The sequence below is a fragment of the Alexandromys fortis genome, unplaced genomic scaffold, assembly GCF_014885135.2.
Source record: "Alexandromys fortis isolate MF-2015 unplaced genomic scaffold, M_Fortis_MF-2015_v1.1 scaffold_57, whole genome shotgun sequence".
Taxonomy (NCBI): Eukaryota; Metazoa; Chordata; class Mammalia; order Rodentia; family Cricetidae; genus Alexandromys; species Alexandromys fortis.
Genome location: NW_026067941.1, coordinates 1 through 14,849, shown reverse-complemented (window position 1 = coordinate 14,849; position 14,849 = coordinate 1). Strand labels below are relative to the sequence as shown.

The 14,849-nt window shown below is 37.3% G+C and overlaps 1 protein-coding gene across 1 annotated transcript in view; it reads right to left on the bottom strand.

Moving 5' to 3' along the window:
• LOC126505205 (muskelin) overlaps positions 1-13,842 on the bottom strand; it is a gene marked incomplete at its 5' end in the record, with an annotated part of 60,757 nt that extends 46,915 nt beyond the window's left edge. The window contains 3 exons of the mRNA XM_050147990.1: positions 3,635-3,747; positions 12,943-13,008; positions 13,765-13,842. Of these exons, the coding sequence (XP_050003947.1) occupies positions 3,635-3,747; positions 12,943-13,008; positions 13,765-13,842 (257 nt within the window). The remainder of the gene's footprint in view (positions 1-3,634; positions 3,748-12,942; positions 13,009-13,764) is intronic.
• Positions 13,843-14,849: the final 1,007 nt, after the last annotated feature.

The following is a 14,849-nucleotide window of genomic DNA, read 5'->3' as shown; positions in this document are numbered from 1 at the left end:
GCCTCACCCCAGCACACCCTATCCTGAATTTTACATTCATAATTCCTTTGCTTTACTCCAATACCCGCTTTTTATTTAATTGACATTATCTGATGATTTACAAAAGCATATCTATTATTTCTTTAATTTAATTTAATTTCTACATAATATGCTTTATGCCTATCAGGAATTCAGAGTCTAGGTGGGAAAACAAGAATACAAACCAGTTTCAGGTAAATGTGAGCGCACCAAAGGTGGTTTAAATTCTGCTTAGAGGGGGCTAGGGAGATGGCTCAGTGGTTAAGAGCATTGCCTGCTCTTCCAGAGGTCCTGAGTTCAATTCCCAGCAACCACATGGTGGCTCACAACCATCTGTAATGAGGTCTGGTGCCCTCTTCTGGCCGGCAGGCATACACAGAGACAGAATATTGTATACATAATAAATAAATAAATATTAAAAAAATCTGCTTAGAGAGCTTCAAAACAGGTTATACTGAAGAAGGGAAGTCTAAATTGAGTGTTAAAGAGCATACAGGCTGGAGATGGGCGATCTCACTGAGAACACGGGGACAACGCTGGCAAATGAGACAAGTGAGGACATTGTAAAATGGCAGAAATGGTCTGTGCAGTCATCACACACAGTTAGGGTATATGGTTGGCAAGTTGGTGGAGGTCAAACCTGCATGAGAACTGGAAGCTGTCACTAAATTAAAGAAATTGGGATAGGTACAATGGTTTTTATTTTGGGGGTTTATTACCCTCCCATACTTTCTTGTACTTTTAACAACCCACTATACATGGACTTAGCTATCTGACTCTTTTTGACAAATGAGACAAAAGCAAACTTGGTTTTGGTGGACTGTTCACGGCTATTTCATCCCCTGGCAGCCCTGCCTATAATTAAACTTTCCTTTGGGCCAGCAGCTCACAAATAATGACACAGAGACTTACTAATTATCAAAGTTCAGCCTTAGTTTAGGCTTGTCCACTAGCTATTTTTCTTCTTTCTCTCGCTCCCTTTCTTTTCTTTCCCTTTCCCTCTTTCTTTCTTTCTTTCTTTCTTTCTTTCTTTCTTTCTTTCTTTCTTTCTTTCTTGTTGTTTGTTTTGTTTTTGTTTTTGTTTTTCAAGACAGGGTTTCTCTGTGTATCAGTCCTGGCTATCCTGGAACTAACTCTTGTAGACCAGGCTGGCCTCGAACTCACAGAGATCAGTCTGCCTCTGCCTCCTGAGTGCTGGGATTAAAGGCATTTGTTACCACCACCCGGCTCCTACTAGCTCTTTTAACTTAAATTAACCCCTATTTTTGTTAATCTACATTTTACCATGTGGCTTTTACCTCTCTCCCATTTTGTGTGTCACATTCTGTATTTTTCTTGATGGTGTCCTCGATACATCTCCTACTTCCTTTTTCTCTTTACTTCAAAGTCACCCCTATACCTCCTGCCTAGCTATTGACTGTTCAGTTCTTTATTAAACCAATCACAGCAAAGTATCTTCACAGTATACAAATATCCCACAACACCCGCCCTTGTCGCAAGAACAAGTCCCAGTTAGCCTACAAATAGGCAGATGATTAAGTAAACACAGTCATGTAGTCTCAGCTGAAGTAACCTTAGACTAGCCAACAGCTGTCTCCCAAATGAGGGCACCTACCAACAGAATGACCCAGATATCCCACTGCCTCAGAAGCAAATAAATGCTTACTACTATATGCCATTAGAGTTCTATGAATGACTAATGTTAAAACTCAGCAAGGATCAAAACTAAGGTTTCTAAAAGATTATTCATTTACTAGTTTTGTTTCTTTAAAGGCAGGATCTGGGTGTGTGGCACAGGTTAACTTGGAACTTTCCTATGTAGACACAGCTGGACTCAAACTTAAGGCAACTCTTAAGATGGTCATGTATTCCTGTAATTCCGGGAAGAAGTATCACAAATCAAGGTCAGTCTAGGCAATTTCATAGTTGGGTAGAGTAGGGAGTGAAGAGGAGAAGAGAGGGAAAGTGACAGAGGAAAAAAAAGAGCATCAAAAGAATACAGACAAAAGGACATTTGAAATGCAGCATTGACATCAATGGACCTTTGGCATAAATTTGACACAATCAATGAATAGGGAAGATCTTAAGATGAGGTCTATGCTTACTGGAAGAATAGTTAGTTACAGATGTAATTAACTCAATCCAAAAAGGCTGAGAATAAATAAAGAAATTTTAGATATGTCTTTTATTTTTGCTGAGGACAGAAATAACCGTTTCAAAACATGATACTTCAACACTGAAAATGGAAGACCATTTTTATGTACCTGGGATTAGAAAAAGAAATCAGAATTTCAAGGTTTTATGGAAAAATAATTATTACCCAAATGATTAATCCTTGGAACAGACTGAGTAAGAAAGAACTCCATTTTCAAAGACTGAAGGCACACCACCAGATCTTTTGAAATCAGTCTTCCTAAACAAAAATCAGTGGGTTTGACTTAGGTATTTTTCTCCTTTGCTATTTTTTCTTATAGTTTATTTTCCAGTCTACAATCTGAACTAGCTTAGATGAAGAATATGGTAAAAGTTTTACAACAATTTGGGGGGAAAGATGAGTGATATTTGCTTTTCCCCTGCATATAATCATATAAGTATTTAATTCAAAGCCATAAAACAAAGCTATTTTCATTAGAGAAATGTTTCATTTATACATACATAGACACAAAAACAAATACATGTATAGATACCATTTCAATTAAAATAAATATCACTTATAAAAACTGACAGGTATAGCTTAACGATGAGGATTAAACCTGAGAAACGCATTGTTAGGCAATTTCATCATGTGCCAATATTCTATACAACATCCATATAAACAAGTATGCCTGTGATAGCCTAAACAATATCTTATGAGCCCACCACCATGTAATGGACTATCAATGGCTAAATACTGTTATGTAGCACATGAATGTACAGTGAAATAGTGAATAGTCAAAGTAGAGACAAATGGACAAAATGAGACAAGGGGCTGGAGAGACGGATAACAGTTAAGAATATTGGCTGCTCTTGCAGAGGACCTGGATTCATTACCTAGAACTCACACGGTAACTCACAACCATTCATAACTCCAGTTCCTAGGGATCCAATGACCTCTGCAGGCCCCAGACATGCATGTGATGCACATACGTGCATGCTGACAAAACAAACAAGCATATATTTCTAAAAAGCTAGACAGCGTAGAACTAAAATATCAATAGCACACTTCCCAGAGGAAATACAAACAAGATGGTGGGGCTAGACTACTCCAGTGATACTGCACTTTGAGGCTTAGGTTCCATCCTCACAGTGCAATAAAAAAATAAAAATAAAAAAAAAAAACAAGATGAATGTTGGAAACAAGAATAAAGTGCTAAGGCACGAAAAGAAATTATATGATTATATTTCTAAGGTAAAGTAGCTTAAAATTAAAAAAAAAAACTATTGCTATTTAATGCTACAAAGTAGACTTGGCTACACCAGTAATTGATGAACCAGGGATAGAAATTCAAATGCAAGATTTCTTACATCCAATTTATTTTCTTCAAAATTCTTTTGCACTACCACTGCTGGGAAGCATCAGAGAAGAAAACAAGCATGCAGCAGTGTAAACCCATGAAAGAAAAGACTAGGAACTTGCCTCTTTCTCAGTGTCTCTAGAGATACATGTCCACTGGTTCTCCTTCACACTGTATGCCCAGAAGTCAGCAAGATCTTGTGTTCCATCCCAGCCACCAAACAAATAAACAGTCTCTATGAAAATCAAAAAGGTATGTATTAAAAAAAAGCCACAGGGACAAGGGTTAAGGACCAGACTCACTCAATTGTTTCAAAGAATATTTAAGAAGGTACTTTTCATTGTTTTCACAGTATTATTGTTAAACTTGTAGCTTTCAAAATGTGCTCTAGCCGTTCTTAAACCTAAGTATATGGAAAGACTGCTGTAGAAACATGTTTTGCAAATTTATTTAAAAAATCAGATCCAGATCACTAGGCCATGTCCCCCAAGATTCTGATTCCAAAGTTCTTTAGTGGCTAAAAAGTCTGTATTTTTAAAGTATCCCAGATGAATCTGGTACAGCCAGTTTAAGAACTGGTCTATTGAACCGTGTAAAATTTATATTTACCAGCTTCTTAACAATGCAGCCAAATTTTAGCTACTAAAGGCTGACAGAGTTACTCAAAACTGTAAAAGTCTCAAAATTTAAAGAAATGCAAAATTCAAGAGTAACATGAGGACATGTAGCTGTTACTGGGGGGGGTGGGGTATGAGAAAGGATCACATTAAAGGTGATGTCTCCCTAATGCCAAAGCAATGGTTAAAACTAGCTGGAAGTTAAGAATAAACTGATAGATAACAATGGTAAACCCATGAAAATTGGGCTAATATGTCCCCAAATATATTGTAGTAGTCTTCCTTTTCAAGGATTAACCTAATATTTTGAGAAATCAATTTCTTGTCACTCTGAAGTGTCTGTTGCACTTATAGACAAAATTTTTCTCAGTGAATCTTTACACCTGATACCATATCACAGATCCCTCCCTATACAATGCCTCTCTGTTTTTGTTAAATAATTCCCCCTCTGCAAAAATGTTACACCTACTGATTACAAACTGTCAAGCCACTGACCCTTTGAAGCGTGTGTTTTAAGACTACATATACTCATGGCAGCTATCATCTAACCATAAAGATGTAAAATTCAAAACTACATGTGGACTCCACTTACAGTTGGGTTGTCATCTAAGGTTCTGTCATGTTTTCATATAACTTAAAATGGTAAGTAAATTTTCCAAGTGCTTCAGTGCTGCCAGTGTAAGAACAACCCACTAGAGGAAGACTCAGTTCTAGTTGCTCACTGGACACTATGGTCTGAAAATGAAATGCCCCCCTGATGGGGGAAGGACATTGGTTAATTATAATAAAGAAACTGCCTCGGCCCTCATAGGACAGAAAATTAGGTGGGTGGAGAAAACAGAAGAGAATTCTGGGAGAAAGAAGCTTAGTGGAGGAGTCGCCATGGTTCTCCCACTCCAGACAGACGCAGGTTAAGATCCTCTCTGGTAAGCCAGCTCAAGGGCTACACAGAATATTAGAAATGGGTTAGAACAATATGTAAGAGCTAGCCAATAAGAAACTGGAACTAGCCGGGCCAGGCAGTGTTTGAAAGAATACAGTTTCCGTGTAATTATTTCTGGGCATAAGCTAGCCATGCGGGCGGCCGGGTGCCGGGGACGCAGCCCTGCCGCCGCTCCTATTTCAACACCCCCCAAAGGCTATTCTTGAAGGTTTGGTCCTAGCTGGTGGCACTAGTCTAGAGATTTCTGGAAATCTCAGAAGGAGGCCTTAGCTGTAAGAGGCAGGTCACAAGGAGTGAGTCCTGTGAGACAATATACTGCCCTGGCACTCTTGCCCTCTCTCTTTCCTGGCTACAATGCTATGAGTTCTCCTAAACTCTTCATAGGCTGGTAGATAAAAATTCCCTAAAAAACATAAGCCTAAACTGTTTGTCACAGTCACAAAAAGTTTTGATAATATAGAAATTTGATGCTAGAGAAGGAGGGTTGTTGCTGGTGAGTAACCAAGGCCATATGATTCTTTGGAATTGGTTTGCAGAAAGTTTGTAGACGATACTTAGGATGCTAGAGATAGAGCTTAGTCGGCAATTCCAGCAGAAGCTCAGAAGGTGAGAAGACATGGTCACTGCTAGCTGCTTTTAGTTTACAGAGAAAACTGAGAACAAAACGCAGATAGAAAGATTTGAAAAACGTTGTTTAGAAAAACTGTATACACATTTGTAACTAAGAAGGACATGGTTTCTGAACTGCTTCGAATCATTAAAGAAGCTACTAGCTTCTTCTCAATGAGACAATAGGAAAGATGACAGGGAAGCACCTTAGGAATTGGCCAGATGAACACCCATAGCAAAGAGTAAATAAATTAGAAGACTTTTCATTGAGAAATCAGTGCTTCTAGGGCACTCTGACCTCACCTATGAAGTTATTTCCGAAAGATTATTTAACTAACCATGCTAGCTAGGTTACCCAGGCATTGAGCCAACTTTAGCTAACAACAGACTTCAATGTAGTTTACCTGATGTTGGTTTCACAGATATACAGAGTCATGAAGGTTTCTACTTAGATTTCAAAGTTAGGCTGAGAAGTGAGACAATATGTGCACAGAGTTCCTGAAAGGGAAATGCATGAAGCTGCAAGAATGAAGACAAAGACACAAATGAACACCTAGGAAGTTAAGAGATTTCAGGAACATAGAACGTATACTGAGGAATGCTGCGTGTCAAGAAAAGCTAGCCTTAAAGAGAGACCATGAGGGTTGGAATCATCAAATGGTTAGAAGCAACCCCTTTTAGAGCTGGACTGTCAACGCTGTTTCTGAAATGCATGTCTTTTTCTCATTTTACACCATCACATACCCCAGATAATGGACATGAGCTACAGATACATTTCTATGCCTCCATCCCTCCACTCCAGAATGGAAATGTCTATCCTGTCATTTTATGTTAGAAATATATCTAACTTATTTTAAAGAGGCTTACTTTTAAGAGCTTGCCTTGTGTCTTAGCAGAGATTTTGGATTTGAACTTCTGTCCCCTACAGGCTCATTCTTAAAGGCTCAGTAACAGCCAGAAACCTTTTTTTCTTCTCTTTCTTCTCTCTTTTTTTTTTTTTTTTTTGGAGACAGGGTATCTCTGTGTAACCTCTGATTGTCCTGGGACTCGTTTTGTAGACCAGGCTGGTCTCAAACTCATTGAGATCTGCCTGCCTCTGCCTCTCAAGTGCTGGGATTGAAGGTGTGCACTACCACTGCCTGGCTAGAAAATGGGCAATATTTTCTCTTAGGTCCTTGACCTCCCTCCCTCCACCCCCCTTTATTCCTTCCTTCCTTCCTTCCTTCCTTCCTTCCTTCCTTCCTCCCTTCCTCCCTCCCTCCCTCCCTTTCTCTCTCTGTTTCTTAGCCACCATGATGCCTACAACAATGGACTAAAACCATGAACCAAAATACTTTCTTCCCCCAAGTTATTTTTCAGAGGTATCTAGTAACAGTGGCAAGAAATTAATACAGAGTGATCAAGCACAAGCCACTTTATCTTCCTCAGTCTTAAGTTTTTTTATTTACAAAATTCTGTTCAGAGGTTCCTCAGATTTAAGTTATACAAGTTGTCAAAAATGAACATTTCTATTTAAAAAGAAGGAAAAAAAAAAAAACAAACTTCCAGTTACCTTTCAGTCCTAACTACCCCAGACACTGTAACAACAGTATTACTGTACTAGATTCCAAACCAACCAAGACCTGGAATCCTTTTGGCACTGTAAAAATATGAAACAATGGTAATTATTTAAAGTACTAAAAGTCTATCTTATTTGATAACTATAAAACAATCCATTATCATTAGTTAAAATAACACTGCTTCCCAGATGACATACAATAATGTCCAGACACATAATTTTACAGGAAAAAGAATAAAGAATTTTCATATGGCTTAAGAATATTTTCCAAGACCTCACTATAACAGCAGTTAACCCTGTTAATTTCTGAAGCTGTAGAGGGAGGCCCATATCACTAAAATAGCAGTAGCAATCGACCTTTTGTTTTATAGTACTTCTGGGCACTCTCTGGATAAGGTTACCCTGGTTCATTAACTTTAATAACCCTTTCTCTTGGGCTCTGAGTTCTCAATGTTCTTTCTGAAAAGCAGGTCTCTTTGTACGCATAAACTCTCACAGCAAAGAAAACCCACATTTCCACAACAGCCTCATTGATAGCTGAGCAAAATAAAATCTGGCACAGGGCAAGCATCCCAAAAGAATTAGGCAAAGATGTTATTCCTGTTCATGGATGCTTTGTGGTCTGACTGAAGCAATAGTACAACTAAGTGAATTTTGTAGAAACTTAATGTTTTGATTTACCTGAATAAAAAAGGTGCAACAAAAATTTTAATTAAATCACCTCATCACTTAAATCTCACAAAGATAAGTCATATAGAAATAAATACCAGAAGGTGTCATTACTCCATCAAAGACAAAAAGGATTAACCTATACAACTGCCTAGAGAGAATTATGGCAAGAGGAAGGTGTAGAAAAGAAGAGGAAAAGCTGGAATCTTAGCAGGAAAGCTGGCTTACTGGAAACCCATGCCCTCCCACACAAGTCCTGTAAACATGTCATGATAGCCTAGGAACCTAATCTTCTTCAAGCAGCAAACTTGTCTTTCCATTTCTCCCGCTTTAAGGAATATAGACTAGCATGGCTATGCATTGTCCTAGCCCTTCAGCATATCTATTTGTTAAGTTTAAAGTACTGATTTGAACTCACAAACCACTGTAGGAAATGGAAAGAGATGGAATAGTCCCTTGTCCTTGAAGAACTTACCGTCTAGCCATAACTATACGGGTACATAAACCACTCCTACACAGAATAGACCAAGCGCCACATGACGGCAAAAGCACAAATGTTCTAAAGGGGAAGAGGACATGTGGCTGAGAACTCGGCAGATTTGTGGTAAGAGTAGTCTCTGTCCTGGAGTCAGAATGTGGCTTTGTCTTCTGGTCAGTAGAATGTGGGACAGAAAAAAAAGCCTTTCAAGCAAAGTAAAATAACAAACATAAACAGAACAACACAACAAAAATGTTTGAAAAGCCATAAACTCCAAAGTCAGGCAGATTGTAGCCCCAATCTTGACTCTATACCTACAGCTGTATGACACTAAAATTCCCTAACCACTAGTTTCCTAATGTTTCAAATGTTTATCTTTTGTAAAAATACAGTAAAAACTAAAATCATACAAAGCATGCAAAGAAGTTGTATGATGAATAACTAAATTACAGAAAATGTACAGAAAATCTGGACACAAAGGTAGTAGGCAGACAGGAAGTTTAAAAAGACAGGCAGTGCCGGGCGGTGGTGGCGCACGCCTTTAATCCCAGCACTTGGGAGGCAGAGGCAGGAGGATCTCTGGGAGTTCGAGACCAGCCTGGTCTACAAGAGCTAGTTCCAGGACAGGCTCCAAAACCACAGAGAAACCCTGTCTCGAAAAACCAAAANCTGGTCTACAAGAGCTAGTTCCAGGACAGGCTCCAAAACCACAGAGAAACCCTGTCTCGAAAAACCAAAAAAAAAAAAAAAAAAAAAAAAAAAGACAGGCAGTGACTAGATCATGGTCAAGATCCAATTATTATGGCCTAAACTTAATTTCATAGACACTGAAGGAAATAAAAACAATCTTAAGCAGAGCGGTTAGAGTCTGAACTTGCTGCAGAACGACTGAAAAGGAAGACACAGAAAACAAGAGAGAATGATGGTAATATTGTTAGCAATAGCCTATTTTCAAAATTTCAAGCCAATCTCATTTAAGAGACCACGTCAGGTAATCATCAATCAATCCATCAATTATTACACCATAAATCTTATAATTATTCTTTGGTACAAGAATATATCATTTGGTACCAGAACCTCATAAATCATGGATCTACTTACTTCTGGTAGTACAATTTACATATTGTTCGTGAATTAAAAATAAGGAATGTTAACATAAAGTAAAGAATTTGGCCTTTTTTACACCATTTGCACACCTTTTGTAAAATAAAATGGGCTTTTTTACTTCAAGTGCTCAAAAGTAATATCTATCATTCTACTCTAAGGAGTAAATCAGACTGCTGATTGTATAAACCTCCACAAGATGGCACACTATTCATGATTAAATGAGTTTGTCCATTTTGAAACTACAGACTAGATCAAATATGTGTTAACAGAGAAAGCCAAACGTCATACATAAATCAAGTGTCAACAAGAAGACAGTGAGATGGCTCAGTGGGTAACGCCTGAAGACCTGAGTTCACCTGACCACAGAGATGTCCCCTGACTTTCATATGCATATCTTGACACTCATACCCTAACAGGAATCATACACACAATAAAAAGAAGTACAAATATAACCACATGAAAGTTTGATGATGATTAACAACCCAAAGTCCTCTTTATTCACTTCATTAAAAACTTCAAGAAAAATTGAGACATATGTCTTTTGTTTGTTTCAAAGCATTTTAATATAAGTAGTTTAAGGTTCAGAAGGATAGAGGAGAGCTTCTAAATGACAAATCCCCAATAACTTCTTCAGGCATCAGATGATGAGTATGTGTTGTCTGAGCCTTTCCCCTAAATTCAGTAATAATTACATAGGAAGAATAACCTAACACAAGACAATCCATACTGAAACAAAATCTTTCCACACAAACTGTTTTACCTAGACCACAGATGAAACCCAAGACACAATTAAAGACTATTAAAAGGAGAGGTGTTAGATTCAGGGACTATAATCAATAAAACTGACATAAATACAGTAGGCCAAAGTAGCACATCCATCCGCTACCATGGTAAGTACACCATATATACATGTATATGTACAAATATGAAGAAATAATGAAAAGAACCAGAGACATATATCCTAGATGAATACATATATAAAAGCCCTTAATATAAGTCTTGGAAACCAAGTTCATCAATACACTGAGAAACTATATTCTACAATCATGCCGGTTTCATCCCAGGGACAAAGGATGTATCAACACATGCAAATTAGCAAATACAACATATAAATACAATCAAGAGGGCAAAAGTCACAGGATTATCCTAACAGATACAGAGAAGGCATCTAAGAAAATTCAACATACCTTCATAATAAAAGTACCAAAGAAACCAGTAATACAAAAATCATACCTCAGAATAATAAAGTATGTGTATAACAAACTAATAGCAGATATCATGCTGAATGGGGAAAAACTGAAGGTGTCTCCTCTAAAATTGCCATTATTATTTAATGCAGTATTATTATTTAATGCAGTATTTTAAATTTTCACCAAGTAATGAGGTTGAGATTGAGATGAAAGGGTTACAAGTACAGAAGCCATCATGAAGAAATTAAAAGCAGGGTCTAGAAGATAGCTCAGCCAGTAGAATGCTTGTCACATAAACACAAGGACCTGAGTTTGATCCCAACACCCACTTAAATAAGCCAGATTATCTACATAGATTGTAATCCCAGCACAGGGGGAAAGAGATTGACAACATTCAATGTCAACTTGTCTCCACATACACATGCATAAATGTGCAAAAATTTATGTATGGGTGCACACACACAAACATGGGACACACAGGTGTGTGTGTGTAAAATATATGCACACAAAATTAAAATCACATGACTGTAATAGTGATTCCCACTATACTTTTTTGTTTGTTTTTTGTTTTGTTTTTTGTTTTTTAAGACAGGGTTTCTCTGTGTAAGAGCCCTAGCTGTCCTGGAACTAGATCTTTAGATCAGGCTGGCCTCGAAATCACAGAGATCCACCTGCCTCTACCTCCTGAGTGCTGGGATTAAAGGTGTCCACCATCACCACTTGGCTGTCCCACTATACTTCTTAAAACTACAATTTCTACTTTAGACAAACAGGAATGGCAATACGGCCATTGGCCTCTTAGAACCTGCTGAAATTCCGTCCCTACTGTATAAAACAGTATGGTATAACAGATATCTATACCTTCATCTTTTGAGCTTCACAATAACTTCAATCTTCAGTCACATTGTTCACACTAAGTTCTTTCATGACATTTGTTTATCACTTGAATCTTTGTTTCCACCTTCAAATCCCATACATTATCTTTAAATTATCTTTTTTTTTCTCACATATGTTCTTTCTCTGTCATGTATGGTCTCTTTCCCACAGGTATCACAGTAATAAACTGTAATGGCATTTCAACTGTGTTTTAATAAATAGAGCTTGCCTAAAGATCAGAAAGTAAAACAGACCCACTGGTCACCTTTAATCCCAGTAGCCACACTAGTTGCCATAGAAACCAGGTGGTTGCATGTCTTTAATCCCAGTGATGCATGCCTTTAATCCCAGCGCTAGAGAGGATTACAAAATGTGAAGAGACAGCTCTCAGACACAGTCTGTTTCTAAAGATTCCTGGAGGCAGGATCACCATTTTGGACTCAGATTGAGGTAAGAGCCAGTGGCTGGCTGTTTTGCTTTTCTGACCTCCAGGCTGAACCCCAATTTCTCTGAGTTTTTATTAATTGTTCTCCAATAAGCACCCTGAAATTCCTGCCTAATTTCAGTATCACTTCAGGCTTTAAGTATCACAGTCACCTCACTGTTGGATAAAGAGCATTTTGCTGAGAAAATTAAAGAGTCTTTTTCAGATAGTTTCCTTCAGTGTATTATTAGCAAGAATTTGCCTCTTTAATAAACAATAGGCACGCTTGTTGCTCTGACACTGAAAAGCAAATGCCTAAAAGGCTACATCATATTCAAGCCCACTTCTGTATGGTAGGCTAGTATCTGCAAGGAGGAGCACAGATTAGGAAACAAAATCCTATACTTTGAAAGAAAACTTTTCCAAAGAGACTCTAATATGAGTCTCAAGTGCTAAAAGGCACTGTATGTATTTAATATGTAGTTTAAGGTGAAATCGTCAATCTTATTACTAACATTTTTTAAAATAGTCAAGATTTTGTATCCATACTATATTTTTTCTAATTAGTCACAAAATAATCTCAATCTACAAAAGAAGTATTTTTATTCCCGAGGTACTGGTCAGCACACCAGAGTAACAAAATGGTATAAATACTCTTAGAAGAGTAAACTGCTTGAGTGAGTACTGGCTTTGTACTAAGTGGAGCTATGTGAAGGACGCATCTCTGTTAGGGTATCTAAGGTCAGCTGGGCTGCAGCCTCCTCTCTGTCAACTTTCAGACATGCATGCAATTAATGTTATTCTCTTCGCCATCTGGTTTAACAAGTAACATTTAAATGGAAAGAGAACTGTATCCACTCTCATAAAGCATCTGAAATGCAGACCAATGATTCTGGCATGGACTGAGGAGCTCAACCCATACTCTAGAATTCTGCTGGCACACTGCTGGTGTAACTCACCTGTCTGAACATCGATAACCATCTGATGGCCCCCTCTCATTCCTGGTCGGTTATCTTCTCCATCACCTGGAGAATAAAAAGTATTTTCTATAAAGAAATAATAAAACTTTCAATTTTAGAGGAGTAACTTCACTTGTAAGTATATAAAGGGTAGTAACAAACACTCTGCATGTACTCCTTCAAAATAGTATAAATAAGTGAAAGGAAGAATAAAGGAAGAAATATCTTTGTTTCAACTATTCAAAAAGTTATAGGACTCTAGGAAATGGTGTATGTACATGTGTGTTGAGGATAAAACCCAGGTTCCCATAAAAGATAAGCAAGAATTCAAACACCAAGTTATATTCTCAGCCCTAAGATAACAGGATTCTAATATCACATTTGATATAAACCAGGAAGTCTGAGGTTTTCATCATAAATCTCCCATCAGTTGAATTTATTAGTTTGGCAAATGAACTTCCCTGATTTTTGTATGTAAAATTGACATCATCTAACTCTGTACACAGGATTTTCACAGAAGTACTATAAAATAACTGAAATGTGTAAAGAACACATTTTGTCATAGTGACAAGAAAGATTTAAAAGATAATTTAAATACAATAAACTAGGGTTGGGACTATAGTTCACTGGTAAGAATGCTTACCTAGCTTGTACAAGGCCCTTAGTTCAATCCATTGCCTCAGGAGAAAAAAACGATGTATAATAATCCACTCTGCCACCTATGCCACCATGCTCTACAGGAAACACGTGCTCTTCATTAACAGAGTGGGAGAACTTTAGGGTAAACCAATAACAACGGCCAGGAAGGACAGTGCAACTTACCTTTGGTACTCTTAGGAATGATCTGACTCCACCGTGGCTTATATTCCTGCTGACTGATATACTGATTAAATAGGCCATCTGCAAGTATTAAAAATAAGAATTACAGCTCAGCTGATTCTCCAACCTCCCAATATACTACCAAATATAAATAGTAAATGATTAGTTGACACAACAACAGAAACAAATTGCATTAGCAGCAGCCCATATTAAATGTATGTTTCCACAATTACTATATTCATTGCTATAAAGTTACTGCTGCATTCATGAATAAGCATGTGACCTCCATAAAATCCTGAAAGAAGGAAAACACTAAGAGGAAAAAAGTTGAGATGACAATTTAAAGATGAAAGCCAGAAGCAACAGAAAATAGTTAATATAATCTGAATATATGTTTTATTTCAATGAAAAACAGTCATATATACCTTAAAATCATTTTGGGCATCAAATACAAATGGGAAAAGAAAGAATAATTAAAGTCAAGAGGAATATTTGCTTTCTGGTGATTTTCCACTACCATTCTTTATTTTATTTACTACTTTTAAAATCTTTACCCCTTATAATAAATGGATTCTTGAATTCCAATGTCTTCCCCATGAAAAGTACTTAAGAGTTCATAAATTTTGTTACCAGATTACAAAAAAAAAAAAAAACAAAAACAAAAACAAAAAGAAACCGAACAAGCCCTAAATAAGAAGATATGAATGCAACAGCTTTGGCATAGGCACTTTATAGTACAACCTCAGAGAAAGAAAAAAACTCTTTAAAACACAAATTCTAGTTTTCTGTGGGTACAAAGTAACAGATAAAAGTACCACCAGCAGCAACTGTATTTATTGATGCTGCCAAATGTTAAAATCCATTTTGTCTTAGTTCATTTAATTCTAAAAACAACCCTAGAAGGATTTGCATCTCCTCTTCTAAGATGGGGAAGTACCTATTTAGAGAATTGAGGAACTTTATCAAACTCACACATATGTTAAGTAGTGGTGCTGGGACTCAGATTCCACTTTGTTTTCTTCTCAATCTTTGCTCGGTAAACTTTTCATCTACTTCCTGGAGGAGTTATCACTATACTATAGTGATTA